This window comes from Hydra viridissima, unplaced genomic scaffold (assembly GCF_058129835.1).
Source record: "Hydra viridissima isolate aposymbiotic clone 2 unplaced genomic scaffold, HvirCarnegie_v1 scaffold_5, whole genome shotgun sequence".
Lineage (NCBI taxonomy): Eukaryota > Metazoa > Cnidaria > Hydrozoa > Anthoathecata > Hydridae > Hydra > Hydra viridissima.
The window spans coordinates 16178622-16199386 of record NW_028324304.1 but is presented as its reverse complement, the minus strand read 5'-3'; the positions used below and the strand labels follow the sequence as shown (position 1 = coordinate 16199386).

Genomic DNA, 20765 nt, shown 5'->3' with positions numbered 1-20765 from the left:
GATAAACCAGACATCAGTACATTTTAAGTAACCAGGTTATTTTAGTTATTTTCAAGTGTTTGATTTGCAACTTAACCACAATTATATTGGAGTTTTTGTTTGCTATCGTCAGAACAAAAGGTTTAAAAAGGAAGTTTAAACTACATGATGATGTCATTGCAAAAATTTAAATTAAAATTGAATGTAAAACGTTTGCACACCCAAGCAAAATTGATAAATTCCTGATGTATACCTTATACGAATCTATCATATACCTGATAAATGTCTGATGCACACCTGATACATACCAGATGCACACCTGATACATGCCAGATGCATACCTGATACTTACCTGATACGTACCTCATATGTACCTGATAAGTACTTTTATATTGAAAACAATTGATATTAATTAACATCATGGAATTTTTAGCTAAAATTTAAAAATTTATCAATATTTAATAATTATGAATTTTAAATACCTTTTGTGGAAAAAATTTATTTAACAGTCATAAAATTTTAACGTTTTAACATAAATGACTTTTAATATTATTTGTCATCAAAGTCCAGTTTTATTGATTAATTGTGCTGCTTGTACCTAGTTGGCTTTTTTATTTGATTTTGATTACAGTGTTAAATATAGGAAACGAAAATAATGGTGGGGGCATTAAGAGATGGAGTATTTAGAGATGGAGAATTATTTACAAAATTTATAAACGCAACAGTTCTTTTTATCACACGTTTGCGCATCAACCACTTTAATTTGATTTATTGAGCATCCATATACCCTACTTTGTAAAATCTTATGTATTTTTTGTTAGAACCTGATGTTGTTCTATTTAACTTACACTCATTATAGCATTCCCTTAAAGCTTGTTTTGTAATACCAACTTTATTAACAAGCTATATTTGTAAATAATACTTAACGGCACCAACAATCTCCAGTTCATTTCAAACTCGGATTCGTCATATCAATATTAAATCAGAGTTAGAAATAAACTGGAGATATCATGACAGATATACTTGGCAGTGGGGTTTGGTGCTTTTTAAAAACCGAAAATCGAGAACAATTCTGCTTACTGAGGAACATTTCTGAGCTTGTGTAATAATATCACAAATAGAAATTCTGAGGCTGAAATGCGGGTTTGTAGATTTAGTTAGTGATTAGCTTGTCCAAAATGTTTTGTTTTTTTTAATTTTGAAATTAAATCACTTTTTTTTTTGTAAGAAAATCCTCGGTGATATAGAAATCTAGGCACCTGAGCCACGCATTCAATACCGAACTAGATTCACCATACATAATTAATATAACAACCTATAAGTTTATATACACTTAGAGAAATTTACACTCACTTAAGAAAAGAGAAAGACATTCTTCTCTGAAAAATTACGAGGAATGAGATGTTTACTTAAAATATCAACTTACAGGTCCAACCATTGTAACTTTCAATGAGAGGTTTTAATTAACAAAAAGCCAAATCGGTTGGTTGAATCAAGATTAGTCAGGTAAGGAACTAATTTCTGTGGAGAAATGGCGTGCTAATTTAATTTGCGTGCTAATTTGATGTTTTGCAAACAAATTATCGTTTGAGATGAATTACTCTAAGATTTAGTTGCGCTTAGAAAGCAGTTTTATAGTGAAACGGATGCAAATAGGATTTTTACCTTTTTATGCAAAAAAAAAAGTGGAACGGTGGATTCATGAGATATAATCCAGGTAAAACAAAAATGACTAAACTTTTAAGTCAGGTTTTGATGGGTTTAAATTTGTTTACGCGGAGTGAATAATTAATATCGAAATAGTTAGCCAGATTTATGCGTGGCGTAATAATTCTTTCAATCGTTTTTTTTTTTTTTTTTCTTACGAAAATTGAAGAAATATAAAATTCTTCATGTACTTTTTTCTGTTTAGGAATATTCAATTTAAATAAATTAAAAAAAAATTATTAAATGGAATTAAAAGAAATCCGCGTGCGATGTTACAAAAATTGCGATAAAATTTTTTACGATATACGAAATACGATAACAACCTTTAAGTGCGATAAGGGTTTAAGTTCTTGTCACTGAAACAAAAAATTTCTCGCGTTCGCAAAATCCACGAATGATGCGTCTAGAATTAAATTTAACTGATCTAGCCGTCCCTACAACTGTTACGAGGATTTCCAGATTAACTTTCATCAAAGGGCGAATAATCTCTTAACAAATAGATAATACATTTCTTATAACTTCCTTACACCACAGGTACGTTTTTGTGATCTACGGCATTTAAGCGTTTCATGTAAAGTTTATTATTGTTGAATATTCAACTTTAAAATTATAAATACGCTCAAGCGTTTTTATTGTAAATTCATTTATACTTTTAAGAGCTTGTCTTTCTCAAAAGATTCAAAAGCGAACTTAACAGAAATATACAAGTGCTACTCAGACTGAGGTCAAGTCAAAATATTGAAGGGAGCCCCAGCAAAGGGAAAGAAATATTTTGCTGCTAATGGCGGGAAGTTCCCTTTAAAATTTTGGTAAGATCCGAAGAATTTGAGTAACTAATGCAAATATTTGTGCGTAAATACATTTTGTGTATTAGCGTTATGGCTTTTTCACAACCCCATGGGGTATTTTTTAAAACCTCTCTCTGGAAACCAAAATTTGTCGTGAAAAATCTAAATTAAGAATTTGTAAATCGCGAGTCATGTGAAACTTATAACAAATTAGAACAAGGAAATAAATGGGATTATTTATTATGTGAACTCGAACAGACGCCAATTGCTTTTTTTCCCTGCAAGATGGCTATTAAGTTATAAAAGTTTTAATTGTTTTGTAGTAATGATCAATAGCCAAACGTTAAATCAAGGTCCTAAAATCTGCTCAGGTAGTGGTAACATCTTTTTACAATTATTCTAATTTAAAACAAAAATCAATTTGCAAAATAAAATTGCTCTGGAATTTAAAATACTGAAAGTTTACGCTATTTCTAAGTATCTGGAAGCCTTCGTTTATGTAAGAACTGAAGAGGGTTGGGTTATTTGATATTCGAATAGTAGTTCTGGGAAATATCTAGGAGCGATGGAACAAAATCACATAATGTAAGTAAGGTATCGCAAATTTTTTTCTGGAATCTTATAACTTTGTATGTATAAATATGTATTTATTTTAAATTGCATTCATTTCAAACAGCTAATATAGAGTTTTACACTAACTTTGTCATTATTGGTACTTACATTTTCTATGAGGATAATTTATTCTGTGTTCAGCAAAACCATATATAATGTTTGAACTGTTTGTTTAACATGGAGCTGACTTTAAGCGAAGATTTAATTTTGCTCTTCGTTAACATTTCAGTGGTATTGTCAAGACACCTTTTTTATTACCCATATTTAAAACTGATTACGTAACTTAAGATAATCTTAATGCTGTTTGTTATGGATTTTTTTTTCCCATCAAAATGTAAAGCTCAGGTTTCTTTGTTTAGGCGACCCTTTATTTTTCATCTTTTCTAAGACATTAATTTATTAGTTCATAATATATAATACCATATTATGAACTATTACATTAAAGTCTTAGAAAAGCTTGATTTTGTGTACATTTTTGTAATTATGAACCGAATGCTTGGCTAGACTCATTGGATTGTGCAATTTTATCAAACACGTTTTAAAAAGAAAAAATCTTTGAAAAGATTTTTTAAAAAATAAATCTGAAAAGTAAATATTTTTACATTCTCTTAAAAAAATTTCCTAGGTAAATTTTCTCTAAAAACAGGTGATTTAATAAAATTTGTAACAAAGTAAGAGATATTCTTCCGTTAGCATCTGTTACTGACAACCCATTTTTCTTTAGAAGTTTTTTTAATTGTAATTTCTTTAGAGTAGAGATTCCGTCACTACAGTTTTCTGCAACTTTTAGTCACTGCTCCCAGGAATAAAAATGTTTTAAGTGCAGAAGGCAGCGCCCTAAGGAGTTGAGTGACTTTTGATAAGTCTATGTTTCTATGGACATCATTCTGTCCAATGAAATTTTTCCCTTTCCCTTGTCGTTTAACAAAAAAAAAAACAAAAACAAAAAAAAAATATGCTAAAAAAGAAAACATGACCATCATGCAATTGGTTTGTATTTTTATATCAACAAATCTTTTTTTTGTTTACTTTTTTACTTTTTTTTTTTGTTGATATTATTTTTATAGAAATTATCATTTGAAAATAAGCATTCAGGATTCATTCCAGCAGAGTTGCAAAGAGGATTACGTTTCATATATTTTGTTCCATGAAAGATCATATCTGAATATTTATTTCATAGAGCTTCAGTTCTAACTGTGTATTTATACTATTATTAAAAAGATTTTCTTTTCAAGTATGAAACAAAATTTAAAAAGGAAAGTTTGTTACAGTGCATATTACTTTGCCTAAAAGAAAGTTTGATTTCTTTTTCCACCAATCAGAAACTGTTTAAGTTGGTACACTGAAAAAAGTATTTATTTAAAAAATAGTTGAATAAAGCTAAAGTTTTTATCATCCTGAAGGAATATAATTAAAAATTGTTGAGAAATAAAAATTTTCTTTAGGAAAACCTTAATAGTGCAAAAGTTGAGTAAAAGTAGCATGAATTTGCAAGACTTTGTGACATCATATGTTCTTTAATAATGGTTTAACCTGATTCAAATTTGGCAGTTCTTTTTGAGTGAGATGTAATATAATGTTCTAATCCAGTTAACCAACAGAAATTTTTTTTTTTAAATCCTTTTTTTACATCTAATCTCAAATAATCTAAACGCTATTTGAAGTAGCTTGCTATTATGATTAATTTTGTCACTATTTCATGTTGAAAGAATTTCTATACCATACTGAATATTCAATGAAAATTTCAATTAAAAATCTCATGTTAACCTAAAGTCATTTTCATGTTGGGGTTTGAAAAATGAAGAAGTTTAAAAAACTTCTTTTTGTTAATTTCAAAATGACTTCTGATTTTTTTTAGAATTTTATTTGGTTTTTTTGATTTCCATTTAATCGTTTGAACCTTTGGCTTTTGAAATTTTTTTCTTTTCACGACTCACTCCAATGTTGACTTTCGCTTCACTTGCTTTTTGAGTGTATTGATGAAGTTTTATTTCTATAAGAAGGATATCAAAAATTAATGAAACAACACCAGAATAAGACCCCCATATCAATATTTCCTCTATTGGGAAAATTGGGACGAGCCATGATTAAAAGCATTTAGTTAACAACTAAAGTTGGATTACCATTGGTGTTTTAGTAAATGTTTTTTGGATAAAATTTTGCTTTCTCCATGGTCGTTAAGGAGCTGCAAAGATAAACATTATTACTAAGTATTGAAAATTCTTTTTTTTCAAAATTTTCAAAAAATAAACTTAGCATGATCCATTCATCAACAGAAACAATCTAAAATTAGGAGCAAGGTGAGCAAAAGATACATATTTTTTAGCTTTGAATAAAAACCAATATTTTTTTACAGGTTTATATTCTTAATTTTTAAAATGCCGACTTAATGCAGTTTTAGTTTCATCATGAAATTGAGTAATTTAATTTTACAGCAATTTACTAATTTTCTGTTGAAGTATATGTTTAGGTATAAAAGCCTTTAAATACCACTTGGAGTCACTTTCTCCGTCTTTGGACCTAATATAATGCTAGTAAAAAAAAACAAAAAAAACGCGGCATTGCACAAAAATTTTTTCATAATATTTTCTAGAGTCATAAATTTCAAATAAACTTTTCTCTGAATATTTAGGCTTAAAATAGTAAAAAATAGAGGTTGCGATAACAGTAGTAAAATAAAAAATAAAAAGGAACAAACTGATACCTTTTAAAAAAAAGGCATATAAGCAACGCCAACTACTAAGATCAATAAGGACAACTTGAGAGCAACTTAAGCCTAAAAATCCCCTTCTAATTTGGACAATTCCCAAAAACATATTCGTACGTGTTCTTGGTTGCATGTTGTTATTTAAGTCAGTAAAACCTGTAAAATCTATTGATTTTCTATGGGAGGATCGTCTTCGCAATCATTTCAAACATTATTGGCATCATCAAAATCTTGTTGTTGCTTGTTGTTGTGATTCAAGTTGTTTTTGTTGATCCTGGTTGTTGGCTTATATGCTTTTTTAAAAAAGATATCAAATTGTTTCTTTTTATTATTATTATTATTATTTTTTTACTAATGTTATTTGATCTAATAAAGGAGGAAAATGCGAACTTTATCTCTACCACATTTGGATGGTGTTACGCTTCGGTGTGTACTGGAGCTGAAATCCATCGAAACAAATTTCTGTAAGGTTCAGTTGTTAAATAAAAAATAACTTTGCCAACAACATAATATACAACATTCATTCGCTTGGTTAAATAATTAAAAGTAAAAATAAAAAAAAAAAGAATATAAATTAGTTCATTGGTTGAAAATCATCACGACGATTGATGATACTTTTGCCTAATTTGTACAAAAAGAATTTCTAAAAAAATTAAGAGTAAAACAGAACATCCAAACGTAGCATCAAAGAACCTAATCAAGTTCTTTACATTGAGAAATATTCAGTCTTTTTAGCAACAGAGACCGCACATGAACAACCTGATACTTTAAGCAATGGCAAAGAAGAATTTGAGCTAAATAGACAAATATCAAAGTATATATCTTCCAATTGCTCACTGTTGTGACGAAATTTAATTGAAGAGCACGAGTTGAACGATTTGATTTGCGTTTTGGATTTGCCTGTTAGGAAAGCTGAAATATTTGGATCAAATTTTGTAAATTATAAAATCATAAAATATCATGTCTTACTATTTATTTCATAAAGCTACATGATATTTTATGAAACAAAATTTGAAAGACTAGCTTTTGTAGCTCCTAGCACGAAAATATGTGTGCAAAGGAAAAGAAGCAGGTGTTTGAGTCAATTTGCTATTGCAACAATATCGTTAAATTGATGATATCGTTAACTTAGAATACCTTATAACAAAAGCTTGCTTAAAAGACTTATTACTTCACAATGGTAGCCAATATGCTTCCATATTTATTGCATACTCAGTTATTTTAAGAGAAATGTATGAAAAAATGCAGCTAATCTTAGACTTAAACAGAGAGTATAACTGGAAAGTTTATTATATTTAAGCTCATGTAAAAACAGTTGCTATATTGTTTGGACTTGTGGAGGGGTTTGAAAAATGTTTTTTTTTTCCCTGTTAATGGAACAGTAGAGATACCAAAAAGCACTGCAGAGTTAAAGTTTAGCCAAAAAGAAATGATCTTGTCTTTGGTAAATCAAATCTCAAATATCAAACCTCTTATTCCACAATAAAATGTGGTACTTTCGCCCTTTCATGTAGAACCTAGTTTGATGAAATTTTTTGTCGAGGTTATGGATAAAAATGGTAAAACATTTTTGATTTTGAAAAGTGTTTTTTCGAAATTAAGTGAACCTAATTTGAAAGCTGCTTAGTTATTTCCGAAGGTGGCAGTTCGAGGACGTTTATGTCAATTTCCATCCTTCTCTCCTCCATTCTTGTTCTTTTAGCCTTTGAAACATTTTTTTCCTTGTAGGAAGTTGAAACATTTTTTGGAATTTAAAATCAAAAAAAAAAAAAATTAGTTTCTTTTCTATACTTTATTAAATTTTTTTCCAATTCTTTAAACCTTCATAAATGTTTAATAACCTTAAAGCAAAAGTTTCAAAAAGATTTTTCTTAAAAATCAGTTTTTTAATTTTTTTCAGTTCAGAGAAAATGGTTTCTATTTATGTAGTGCTACTTCTGGCATTTATTACGTTAAGCTCAGCTGTTGGTTTGACAGGATTGGTTGCCGGTGCTGCAAATGACTCATGGTGGACAAATAGTTACTTAGACGCCGGACTTTGGAATATATTTTATTACTCTGAAAATATGAAAGACACTCGAGTCGATGTTTTGCACTTTGACAAAAACTTTAAGTTGGGCAAGTTTTATTACTTTCTTTAAATTAATGTTTCTATTGAATAAACTGCTAATGTTCAGCTGAACATTTATTTCTGTGTATGTTTGCAAGCGCGCATGCGTGCTTGTAAGTTTGTTACTCTTCAAATGTTTACTTAGCTAATGTATTCTTTTCAAACATCGAAAAAAAAAGATTGGTTATAAAAAAATACATATTATAAATCCTATGACCATTTGTTAAGCTTTAAGAAAATACTTTAGAGTTTAGAAGTGATATCTGTTGCCGGGAAAGAGGGGATGCATTTAGTTTTTTTCAACAATAAACACTACTACCCAACCCCACCTTAATCCAACTACACACTCTATCCTCCTGTTGATTTAATTTACTAATTTGTTTTTTTAACCAGTCGTGATTTTTCCTTTCTCAAGTTGATCAAACAAATTTTAAAATAACTCTTATTCGTGAATTTGTGAATTATTTTTCAAATTGGTTCGAGATTTTTCGCCCTTTCTTTTACATTACACATGATGAGAATGATGCATCGAACATTCAGATCTAAAAAAAACATCGAGATGAGAAGTTAAAATAAATTAGTCTCTCGTAAAAATAGATTTAAAAAATATATACAAAAATCCGAAAAAAAAAATATAAAAATAAAAAATTATATATATAAAAATCCGAGGAATTTTGTCAATTTTTAAAATTTAATGAAGACTTGAAAAGTGCAATTTGCAAAAGTTTTTTAAGTGTTGATGTTTTATGCCACTTAATTCTTTTATCCTTGTTGTCTCATTTGCTCAAGATTTTTGTCCCATTTGCTCAAGTTTTTTGTCCCATTTGCTCAAGTTTTTTGTCCCATTTGCTCAAGATTGTAAAAGATGAGAAAGTTAGAGAACTTCTTTAATTCTACTTAGGAGTATCAACTACTTAACTTTTTATAATTTTTTTATAAATTATGTTTTAGAATCTTATTGTAGAATACTAATGTATAAAAGTATTTGTTGACCTTTTTTAATGTTTTTGCATTGATTACTTTTGTTTTAGTCAACTGGTTTCTCCTAAATTAATGCGACTTCTCAGCATAATCTCTATTTTGAAAACTTATCTTTTTTTAACTGATTTCAACTTTAATAGTTAAACAAATTGAAAAAATTTTTTTTAAAAGAGTTTTATAAAACCATAATGGTTTCATCTTAATTTCAAAGAACCATAATAATTTAGTTTCAGTTTGTTTTTTTTTAAAGCTAATATTGAATATTTATAGTTAACGGATTTGTGATTAGATTTAATCTTGATTCTTATGGTCATTGGAGGAGGATTTGCATTCCTTTCCTTGCTTTGTGCAGTAATGATTACCATCTTCAGTTTTCTCGACAGCTATTTTTTTTGGAGGTTCGGAAGAATAATGCTCATCTTTTTCACATTTTTTGCCGGTCAGTAAAATTTACTACTTTTGCTGTTTACACATTCTTGATTTTATTTAAAATAATGTTCAAGTTTATTTTATTCATTTCATTTTTTATTTTTAGGTTTAAACCGATAGTTTATTAAATGTGGAATTTGAAAAAGAAAGAGTGTAAGAAATAACCATATTTTTTGGATCTTTATTTCTCAGGGAGCTGCGGGTTGGTTGGCGTAATATACTTCGAAATAGTTTCTAAAAATAATTGGGAAAAGGGCTACACTCACGGATATGCCGCCATATTAGCGTGGATTGGAAGTGTTTCAAGCTTTATTTCTTGCATTTTATCGCTTTTTACCCTTCGCACAAATCCATTTTGAAATTGATGAACGAATTAAGGTAAATTAAAGAAGATGCATCACAAATTCATTTTAAACAATTTGCAATGCTCACATTAACATATTATTTATGTAATTACTAAGTTTCCAACCCCGTTACCAAACCTTTATGTCTCCTTTACAAGATCAATAAAGCCCGTCCAGTTCAAATAAAAAGTTTTTATTTTTTGTTTCTGAGTTTTTGTGGTTTTTTTCAGCATGACAAATTTTTTCCATTGAAGCTAAATATTTTAAATCTGGTTAAGCATGCGCTTTTTTTTATTGATATTTATATTTTGTAGTAATAAACCAGGCACCTGGTAAGATGGTGCTAGAAGAAATACTTACAAAACATTTTCATAAATTCTTTTACATATTTAAAAAATTTTTCATTGCAAAATTTCTGTAAAATTTTGCATTAAGAACTTATTTGAACTGATCAGCTTTTTTTCTCAAAGTATTTGTAAGCAAGTGAATTGCACTGACACAATTTTTTTAAAAAAATATTCAATCAATTGTGGCTAAAATTGTCAAATGATATGGGTGTCTAACACGTCCTCGTTTATAATAGGATATAAATTAGTTAACAACACATTTATTTTTACAATTAAAAGTTTATTTGACTGTAAATCTTAAGTTCTGGTGTTTCTAACATCATTTTGAGTTCTGGTTGTTCTAACATCATTTTAAGAGTTTATTAGGAAAATTACTAAGATTTATTCAAAATTTACGAGGAAAATTGAGTGTCGTAAATTCTTAATCCACCCAAATGAATTTTGTTATGTTTGTAAAAAATATATTATAAAATCTTCAGAAAAAGTTTTAATTCACTTGGTGAAGCAAGACTATTTACGTTATCTTGGTTATTCAATGGCGCAGAAAACAGAATGAAACCCGAAATTTTTTTTCATTCCGTGCTGCGTTGCATTAAATGACTGGCTTAATGGAAAACCCGTTTTTATGCCTTTTGCTTTACAAATTGTTTGCTGTAATTGTCAAATATAAACTTCTCATTCCACAACTAAATGTGGTTCTTCCGCCCTTACACATAAAACTTGGTTTGATGAAAATTTTTGTCGAGGCTATGAATAAAGATGGTGAAATGCTTTTGTGTTTAAAAAGTGTTTTTTCCAAATCAAGTGTTCCTAAATTGAATGAAAGCATATTTGTCGGCCAATAAGCAAATAAACTTATAAAGTGAATGAATTTGGTTAATATCTTGCCGAAAGAACCAAAGAGAAAGAACTGCCGCTTGGTTCAAAGGAGATAATTGTACCAAGAAAGACGAAATGTGAAAATGTTAGCGAATTGTCAGTTTGTAATGAAAGAACATTTAAATGTTCGCGAAGCTAAAGTTAATATTTTGTCATTCGCTGTCATAACACGTGGCTCATTTTTTTAAATCAATACTTAAACCTTAACTAGTTTTATTATACTTTTTTTAAGTGTAAATTATAACTATTTATATACATATATATATACATATACATATACACTGTAAAAAATGTCACGGCAAATTGTCTAATAAAATTGCCATGTCACGAAGCCCGATTTAACGCGCGACATCAAGGATTAAAACTGTCACACGACTTTTAGATAATAAGTTTGGCGTGACATTTATAATTAAAGTAGTCACGCGACTTTTATCAATTAAGTATGGCGTGACATTTAAATGTTTTATTTGTCACAGGACATCTAAAACACTATCGGGTCGCATGTCACCAAGCCCGATTTAACGCGCCACATTAAGAGAAGTTAAATGTGGCGCGTTAAATCGGGCTTGGTGACATGCGACCCGATAGTGTTTTAGATGCGCCGTGACAAATAAAAAATTTAAATGTCACGCCATACTTAATTGTAAAAATCGCGTGACTAATTTAATTTACAAATGTCTCAACTTAATAAATATATTGAATAAATGGCACACTTTACATAAATAAAATGAATAAAAAGACCAAAAAAGTAATAGAAATTATATTTCATTTTTTTAAAAAGAAACCATCATCAAATATAAACATAAATATTTAATTTTGAAATTTCCTAATATTTTTATTTGAAGAGTTGAACAGTTTAAAAATATAAAGATACCACAACACTTTTCACAAGACTTTGCATTTTTTTAGCCAAAGCTTATTAGTACAAGCAAATGGTATTTGCAAGACATAATGCTGCAACAGCCCCAAAACTCCTCCAAACGATCTTGGGTACGAGAGGTCCATGATATAATAATACGCGATAAGTTGAAGCACATGTAGTGAATCATTATGCCGATGATTCATTGCTATTACTTTCCTTTTGTCAACAAATGTTACGTTTTCTCCTAAAATAAGTTGCGGCCCAGGAGAAGAAACATTATCTGCAGCCTAAAAATTTTTTAAAAAGTAAAATTAAAGGTACCTTAATAACATACATTACAAAAATCAATATCAAATTAAAAATAAAAAAAGAAACAACTTTTCGTTAAACTTACACTGGCAATAACAATTGGACACAACACCCCTCTTCTGGTAGTGTTCTTATGAAATTGTATTAGGGCAGATGGAATATCTATACCGGGATACAACTTTTGAACAACTTGCAATAGCCTAATGCTGCTTCTTTGGTAACTATGTTCATTCTTTCAAATTCGTCCATGATCTAAAAAATTTGCAATCACATAAAGAACATTTTGTTAAAAGTGCACAAAACACAAATTTATTAAAGAAATGAAAAAAGCCTTCATACTCATAAAATTTTCTGAAAAAAAATTTTAATGTTAAATCTTCTGTTTTATAAAAAAATCGCCCTTTTAACAAAACTTTAAAGAAAAAAGTAAACCATTTGAATGAAAATAATAAATCAAGTTTTAAAGGTTTATAGTAGTTTTATTCATGAAACACATTATAATAAATTATATTAATAAAAAAAATATTTGTGTTTTGGTCACATATTCACAATTGAAAGTTCAGACTAACTCCGATCTCCCCTATAGGGGATCGGAGGGACTGCAAATATATATATATATATATATATATATATATATATATATATATATATATATATATATATATATATATATATATATATATATATATATACACATATATATATATATATACATATATATATATATATATATATATATATATATATATATATATATATATATATATATATATATATATATATATATATATATATATGCGTTCATAAAGATTTTAATAAATTTTTTGAATCGCACCCTTTTAACAAAAAGTGATTCATATATTCATATTATAGTCAATGTGTCAATAATATAAGTATTATTTGCTTACAATTTCTGGATGGAACAGGTGCTCTTTGAACTTTTTGTACCAAAGCAAACTAACATGCAAAAAAATTGGATTAATTTTAAATTAAACCTTATTAAATTCTTACTGTATATTTTAAGTAAATTTTTATTAAAAAAATATTGATAAAAAACATTTCTTTTGAAAAAGGTTTTATGGGTATCACCTGCATATCTTCATCAAATGAGCTATCATTTATTCCTGAAACGTTAAGCATTCTGTTAGCATTTTTTACCTCTATCAAACTTTTTAAATGACGCTCGCGTCGCTTCCAAATTACATTCGACACACATTTTACAACTCCACCCTGAAAAACAAAATTTATTATTTGAATATTATCTAGCTTTGTGTAACAAATGGATGTGTTATATACACCTGAACATTAAAAAAAATATAATTATTTTACCTTTATTTGCAATAACCTATGTTGTGCTTAATTAAACATCTAATAGAATTAATGCTTTGAACTATTTATTGGTTTTTATAATTTATTTTTGCGTGAATTATTTCACCGATGTGCTAATGAAAATTTAAAAATATGATAATAATATATAAGTGGTATAACTCAAACTTACTGCACCCTCTTCTCCAAAAGTACAGTTTGGATATGACTGTTTCAAAAGTACAGTAACACGATGATAATATTTTTTTCTTATTAAAGGCGTTCCCTTGGGAAGACACCCTTCAAGGTGATGTGCCAATTCATTACAGATATCTTTTAAAGTGTGTTTACGGCAAGGCACCAAACCGTTTAAATAACTGCTGCATTCCATTAAAAAGATAGGTAACTAATAATAAAAATATATATAAATATATAAACAGAATACACATTTCTAATGCTTAGATGACATTTTAGCAAGTATAAATTCTATATTCACTTAAACGCTTATATATAAATGAACAGTTTATAAATAATCTATTAAAGTTGATAAGAATCATTAACTGTTGAAATAATATCACCAACTTGGTATGCAATTGAACCAATCACAATTCTTTTTTTAAAATGTTGAGTCTTTGCCGTAAAAAGTATAAGGAATCAGTTGACCATTATCATCAAGGAAGTTTAAAATTGTGTTCCACCGAAGATGTTGACAAACTGATTTGGCAATGTTTTTAAAGTTGTACCAACGTACACTTTTTATTTTATTGTGCTTTGCTTCAAAAGTCATGCAAAATTGATTTTTTAGTGGACCAAATCGATGCATTTGTCTAACAAAATGAAGTAAAAAATGATGTTTTGGTATCAAATTATTTGGCCATAGTAAAACACATGATTTGTTATGCTTTTCAATAAGAGTTTGTAAATCCAAAACAGTTCTATTTGTAGTTATTGGTGACAAAGTAAGTCGAAGAATTTCCAAAAGATCAAGAAAATTAATGTAAGGAGGATCTTTGGAATTGCTGTATTGTCCAATAAAAAGTGGAATGATACAAGCAAGAATCAAAATTTGAGCAGATGTTTGAGACCCTGAAATATCAAAGGTAGTTGGATAAATTTTAGGCTTATCTTAGGCTTCAGAGTATGAATAAGGAAACTATTAAGTGCAGCTAATGAGTATATATGTTTTTCACAAATATGTAATTGCAGCAGAAGACATAGTTCATGGGGCACTAGTCCTTCTAGTAAAATGTGCATGGGATCATGTGGTGTGTTTTCAATATCAAAAGCGGTGATTAATAAAAGTGCACTCTCATAATTTATGCCATAAAATCTTGAACAATAGAGTTTATACTACTAAACCTGTAATAAAATTATCAGAACAAACTCTAGAATAATTTATATAGAAATTCATCTTTTCAAGTTTTATTGCAATAAACCATTTACTTTTAGCACAATAAGAGTAAATATTTTAGTGCAACAAAAAATTCTGTACTTGTTTGTTATTTGAACCATCATGACTTATTAAAAATTCTATTTTTGTGAAAGCTAGTGAGGCCAGGTCAGAACACTAACACTATATGACACAAATAGTCTAATAAAGTTTTTTAAACAATAATAATTGTAAATAATCGATTGGCAGTCCAAATGCGAATAACAGCAATGTACACACTGGCATTGTGTTAAGATAATCATTATCATAGTGTATAACATGGTAAAATGAGCTTTAAATACTGAGTAATGTATTAAGAATAACGATTATAAATGATATTCTTAATGCATCATTGAAAATACTTATATCAGATATATGTTAACTTATTTTAATGACATAAGTTATGACAATTTATGTAGATTGTATTTTTAGCTAATGTTCTTTAAACATTGTATTAATGGTAATATAATAAAAAAGACAACTCGTTGCAAGGAAATATTTACCTTTAGATTTGAGCGTGAACAAATTATCATCTACAGCCAAAACCACTGGCATAAATTTTGATAAATATGAAATTTTAATTATTTTAGACATTTTAGTCACAGAATAACCACGAAAAATTAGTTGGTGTGATATTTCTTTTTTTCGCTGCGGACAATTTTAAATTTTATTAGTAACGCGACATTAAGCGTGTGGCGCGATATTTATAAGTATGGCGTTACATTTAAACAGTTATACTCTCCGTGACATTTGTAGTTGCTTGTAAATTGTATAAATCGCGCGACTTAGAGCATTTCATGGTTAAGATTTAAAAAGTGGCGGGAAATTTTAATATTTTGATGGGACATTTAAGAATTTGGCGTGACGTTTTTTACAGTTTTTTAGGTATTTACAAATTTAGGTATAATAAAACAATATAGAAGATTTAAACCAAATCTAAACTTGTTTATTTACCTGTATTTTGAATTTTAATACAACTATAGTTGTATTAAAATTCAAAATACAGGTAAATAAACAAGTTTAGATTTGGTTTAAATCTTCTATATTGTTTTATTATACCTAAATTTACATAACTGTAAAATGGCATGAGTTAGAAAAGTTAAAATTATGCATTTGTGTGTAGCAGCCCCAATAGACATTTCTCTAATTCGATTGCGCAACTAATTTCTCAGCTTGAAAAAGAGGCCAGTAAGGACAAAAATGTAAACAGATTAAAACTCTTTCTCGAAGTGATCTGTTTCAAGATACCTTATTATATGGTCAAATTTTATATATCTTAAACTTGGTGCTATACCAATTTGGCCAAATTTAGATCAACTTAAACATAATATGCCAAAATGCTTTAAAGAGACATATCCTCAAACGAAAGTTATTATTGACTGTACTGAGTTGCTTTGTCAAAGATCTTCCAGCCTAACGATTCAAAGAAGTCTGTTTTCACATAATAAGCATCACGTAACCTATAAAGGATTAGTTGGAATTGCTCCTTCTGGTGCAGTAACATTTGTTAGTGAACTATTTGTTGGCTCTATTTCTGATATTGAAATAGTTAAGCAATCAGGACTTTTGCAAAAAGAGCTATGGGAGAGTGGTGATTCTATAATGGCTGATAGGGGTTTTTTAATTAATGATCTGCTTAAGCCTTTAGGTGTAACACTGAATATTCCAGCCTTTTTAAATGGGAGAGATCAGCTATCATATGAAGGTTATAGAAAGTCAAACAATAGCAGCTTTATGAAGGTTATAGAAAGTCAAACAATAGCAGCTTTAAGAATTCATGTAGAACGTGCCATACAACGAATTAAGAAAAATAAACAAATACGAAATGAAATACCTCTTGTTTTATATGGATCAATTAATCAAATTTGGACTGTAAGCTGTTTATTGTGTAACTTTATAGATCCTCTTATAAAACAGTAAAAATATAAGATATGTAATATTTATTACTGAGAAACATAGAATGATAAAATATATTTTTTATAAAAATCGCTTAACTTATCGATAACATCTAAAAAATAAAATTCATCAAAATCAACATTTACAATAATAATTCCTTTATAAACATAAACTATGAACAAACAATGAGTTAGTCCAGATAAACCCAGGGCCATTTGGACCTGGTATAATAGCCAAATAAGTGATCCTTCTTTAGAAATAATTCTCCTGTAGGTAATGAACCAATATAAAATGTTTCTTCCTTAACTAAATCATTAGGATTTTCATTTCTTTTTGTGTAAGGACACTTAATTTCAATTAAACATGGCTTTGAATAAATTAAAACAAGTCCATCTGGACTTGCACCTAGCCAAGGGATGCATGGTTGAACTAATAACCCAGTCTCAAGTATTTTGATATTTTGGTTTAATCGATAAAGCATTACATTTTAAAATTTTTCTTTTGCAATGTCTTCATTAATATTACCGTGATTTAGCATTTCTTTAACATTGTTGGATTTTTTAATGTCTTCTGTAAGTTGTTTTATCAAAAATTCAAAGTTACTTTTCCTAATATAAATCTTATGTGCATTTGATGATGTTATTCTATATTTTCTCTCCTTAGACCATTGTGCACATTGCCTTTGTTTTACAGTTTTTTTTTTGTAATGATATACTTTCTTCTTGTGAGACAATTATTTTTTTCATAAACTCCATTTCTTTTGGGGAATAATTCCATGTATCAGGTATATCTAAAAATTTACTAGGTAAGGTAAGGTTAGAAGTTATAACAGATTCGCATTCAACATTTTGACATAAGTGTGATAAAACAATAAAATTTCGTTCAACTGGTAAAAGTTGATATGAAAGTGGGGATCCTAAACACTGCATGCCAAATTTTGTGATTTCTGAATCAATGAGAATTTTATTTGGTATAATATGAGCATAGCCAATATTTGGATTAATTTTTTTAAAATTATTCTGTAGCTTCATTACAGCATTTAAGTTGTCTATAAAATTGAAGTTACATCTTGCCTCATATACTGTTGGGTTAATCCCTTTTTATAAAGTTAGCATGAAGTACGTTTTTCATTACAGGATATATTTTTTTCTGTTTCTCACCAGGCACTCCCCATTTTCTTAAAGTACTTGTGCAAGCGATTTCAGAAGGAACAACTTTAAAAGAATTTAATGAGTAATCTGCCAACTCTAACAGTAAACCCATAATGTGATTGCAATAACCACTTAACCCAGCTGGGCAACTGCAAGAAGCCTTATCAACTTGACTATTTTTGCGATTTATGTATATTTGCATTTTACGAATCATTTTTTTCATACTTGCTCGACAGGTACATTTTGCAATGAAGTGTTTGAGTGTTCGTGTTGTAAATAAGCTGTCTGTAGAAATGTAACGTTCTTGCTTAAATTTCAGTCCTCTTTCTAACGTTTTTTTATAGTTTTTCTTTTTAATTTACCGCATTTGTTCATATGATTATCAATTTCACGTCTGGTGAACACTGGGAGAAACTCAAGAGATTTTCCCCAGCACATATCTTCTTTTAACGATACATCTTTTTTTGAATTTAATTCTATCTTCAGATCTCTATTTATATCATCTAATATTAGATTTTGAATTTTTTTATCTTTAAAGCAGTCACTATTAAATCCATTCATTTTTTATTGGACAAGTAATTTATTAAGAATTATCCTTTAAATTGTTTGCAGCTATTTTGTTTACATTTTTGTCCTTACTGGCCTCTTTTTCAAGCTGAGAAATTAGTTGCGCATTCGAATTAGAGAAATGTCTATTTGACAGAAATCAGCTATTAAATTCTATGTTGTTTAATAAAAAAAAATTTCCCACAGAGTGTTACATATGCATAAAATAGAGCTGAATGTTCTCCATCTAAATATTTTTGGGATGAGCTGTTTATTCAAACAGTTTTTATCGTTTTGTTTTAGAATCTAAGGAACAATATCATATTTAAATATCTGAGTTGTTTTACAGTCATGGCTTATTTTACCATATACAATAAACGTACTACTGAAGTAAAAAATGGAGGCTAAAAATTATGGTTTTTAAAACATAACTTTAACTTGGACAATGATTCGTCGATGATTTAAAAATAAGAGACGAACCATTGAAACAATAGCAATTAGGCTACAAATAATTATCGTTAGCAAATTTGTTACTGTAGGAACCACGATCTACAAAGCTAATCAGTAGATTAGCAACAGAATTAGTAGTTGCAACGGAACTACAGCCATTCACCGCCCATTTTCTCTCCCTTCTCTCTCCCCCCTCCCCCCCTCCCCCTCCCCCCACCAGCATTAATCCTATTAATCCTATATATTTCTGCTATTGCAAAAAAAAAAAAAATGTTTCTTTACTTTTTTCTGAATTTAAGGTTGAAAGTTTTCATGCTCACTTATGTATTATCTCTTTTTTCGAACAGTTACTGGAAACGGGAAGGTGCATGGGATTGTTCCGTAGCTAAATTGGCTTGTTTAAACGCCTCTAATACCATGTTGCAAGAAGCCAGGGAAGACATGCTACTTTTATCAAATATACTTGTTATACTGCCACATCGATGCTGTAAACAGTGTTTTTTTTATCTTTTTTTTTTTTTTCAAATATATTTAAGACGTTTTTCTAAAACAAATAAAATTATTACCCCTAGAAGGAGTTTTCAACTTTTGTTTTGTTACATCGCTAACATGTCTCATCCTAAATAGTTCATTAATTATAAAATTATTATCTTATTAGTTTATTATTTTTTAGTTTGTTATTTTTTTAGTTTATTATTTTTTTAGTTTATTATTTTATTTAGTTTATATTTTTTTTATTAGTTAATATTTAGTTTGTATATTTTATTAGTTTATTAGTTTTTATTATATTATTAGTTTATATATTTTATTAAATTATTAGTTTGTATTATATTATTAGTTTATATATTTTATTAGTTTATTAATTATTAAATTAATTAAGAAAATTTACACAAGATTTATTCTATATTTCCTCCAATCCTGTGAACCAAAGGACTGTCAGGTTTGAAGTTACCTTTGCTAAAACTTTTGTGATTAGATTAGCATTTAGGTATATTTATTACTAAACATATCTTTAAAATCGAAATGATGAGTTAGAAAAAACTAAAGAAACTCGAACGCTTAAAGCTTTAAAATAAAACTTTCCAATTTAAAGATCTTAATCACGATGCACTATTTTATCAATAAACCTGCTAAAACATCCACACAACAATAAAAATGTGTTGCTGCGTGAATTTTTTAACAGATTGACAGGTTAAATGGTGCATGAACCATATCCAAAAACACAAGGAATAAGAACAAAACCAATAAAATAATTACAGCTAACCATGTCTACATTTTTAGAATAATAATAAGTTTATTGAATAATAATAAATATATTGAAAAGTAAGAAATTTATTGCACAATAAGAAATTTATTGAACAATAAAAAATTTATTAAACAATAACAAGCTTATTGGACAATAAGAGATTTATTGAATAATAATAAATTTATTGAATAATAATAAATTGATGGATTAAATTACACAATTGTTTGGTTATTTTGTTTTCAAAATTATGGAGGACAAATTCATTTCAACTGATAGGTTTAAAAGTGAATATTGTGTTCATTTACCATAATTTTTTTATTTATTTGACACAGCATAAGAATTCTCTTAGCATCCTGTGCAGACATTTCCCTATTAATTTATTGATATACCCTTTATTGGTATAAACCTTAAAATTAAATACTAAAAAACTAAAAAAAAACTTTAAAAGTAATACACAAAATCCAAAAGTATGGAAGTCAGAACCGAGACCTCCTTCTGTTTAAGTCCCTAATTAAAGTTGCTATATTTGTTTTTTCTGAACCGAAAAACATTTCAATCCTTAATATATTGCCCGATAGTTATTGCTTAAACATGTTTAGTGATATAGGTAGTTTTAAGAAGTAGAGCTTGGCGTATTTGTGTAAATTATGATATTATGAGGTTCCTATCTCAGAGAACACTGAAAGCT

At 28.3% G+C, this 20765-nt stretch overlaps 1 protein-coding gene and 2 pseudogenes across 11 annotated transcripts; 1 reads left to right on the top strand and 2 right to left on the bottom strand.

The window, feature by feature from the left end:
- The first annotated feature begins 1382 nt into the window (after window positions 1-1382).
- Window positions 1383-19324, top strand: LOC145189245 (uncharacterized). Of its 10 annotated transcripts, XM_090086576.1 has the most exons (6): window positions 2710-2845; window positions 2953-3059; window positions 7694-7911; window positions 9174-9323; window positions 9506-9691; window positions 19179-19324. In XM_090086576.1, exons 2-5 carry the CDS (start codon window positions 3040-3042, stop codon window positions 9670-9672), a joined length of 555 nt encoding a protein of 184 aa, XP_089942702.1. In that variant the 5' UTR covers window positions 2710-2845; window positions 2953-3039; the 3' UTR covers window positions 9673-9691; window positions 19179-19324. The 10 variants fall into 10 exon arrangements, with proteins under 10 accessions (XP_089942705.1, XP_089942704.1, XP_089942702.1 ...); XM_090086579.1 differs by lacking the exons at window positions 2710-2845; window positions 2953-3059 and adding an exon at window positions 1383-1485; XM_090086578.1 differs by lacking the exons at window positions 2710-2845; window positions 2953-3059 and adding an exon at window positions 2367-2495.
- On the bottom strand, window positions 9746-13717 carry LOC149888957 (uncharacterized; annotated as a pseudogene). Its single transcript, XR_016452276.1, has 6 exons — window positions 13553-13717; window positions 13144-13284; window positions 12963-13011; window positions 12140-12306; window positions 11521-12032; window positions 9746-11078 (listed from the first exon to the last, which is right to left on the bottom strand). The product of XR_016452276.1 is annotated as an uncharacterized LOC149888957 (transcript).
- Window positions 13807-14871, bottom strand: LOC149888956 (uncharacterized; annotated as a pseudogene).
- Window positions 19325-20765: the final 1441 nt, after the last annotated feature.

Bases quoted from the DNA above. Each gene is read 5' to 3' on its own strand.
- LOC145189245 (XM_090086572.1), top strand. From the start codon at position 16,118: ATGCCAAAATGCTTTAAAGAGACATATCCTCAAACGAAAGTTATTATT. The intron at 16,661-17,847 runs GTAAGCTGTTTA...GTTTCTCACCAG, and splicing joins CAATTAATCAAATTTGGACT to GCACTCCCCATTTTCTTAAA.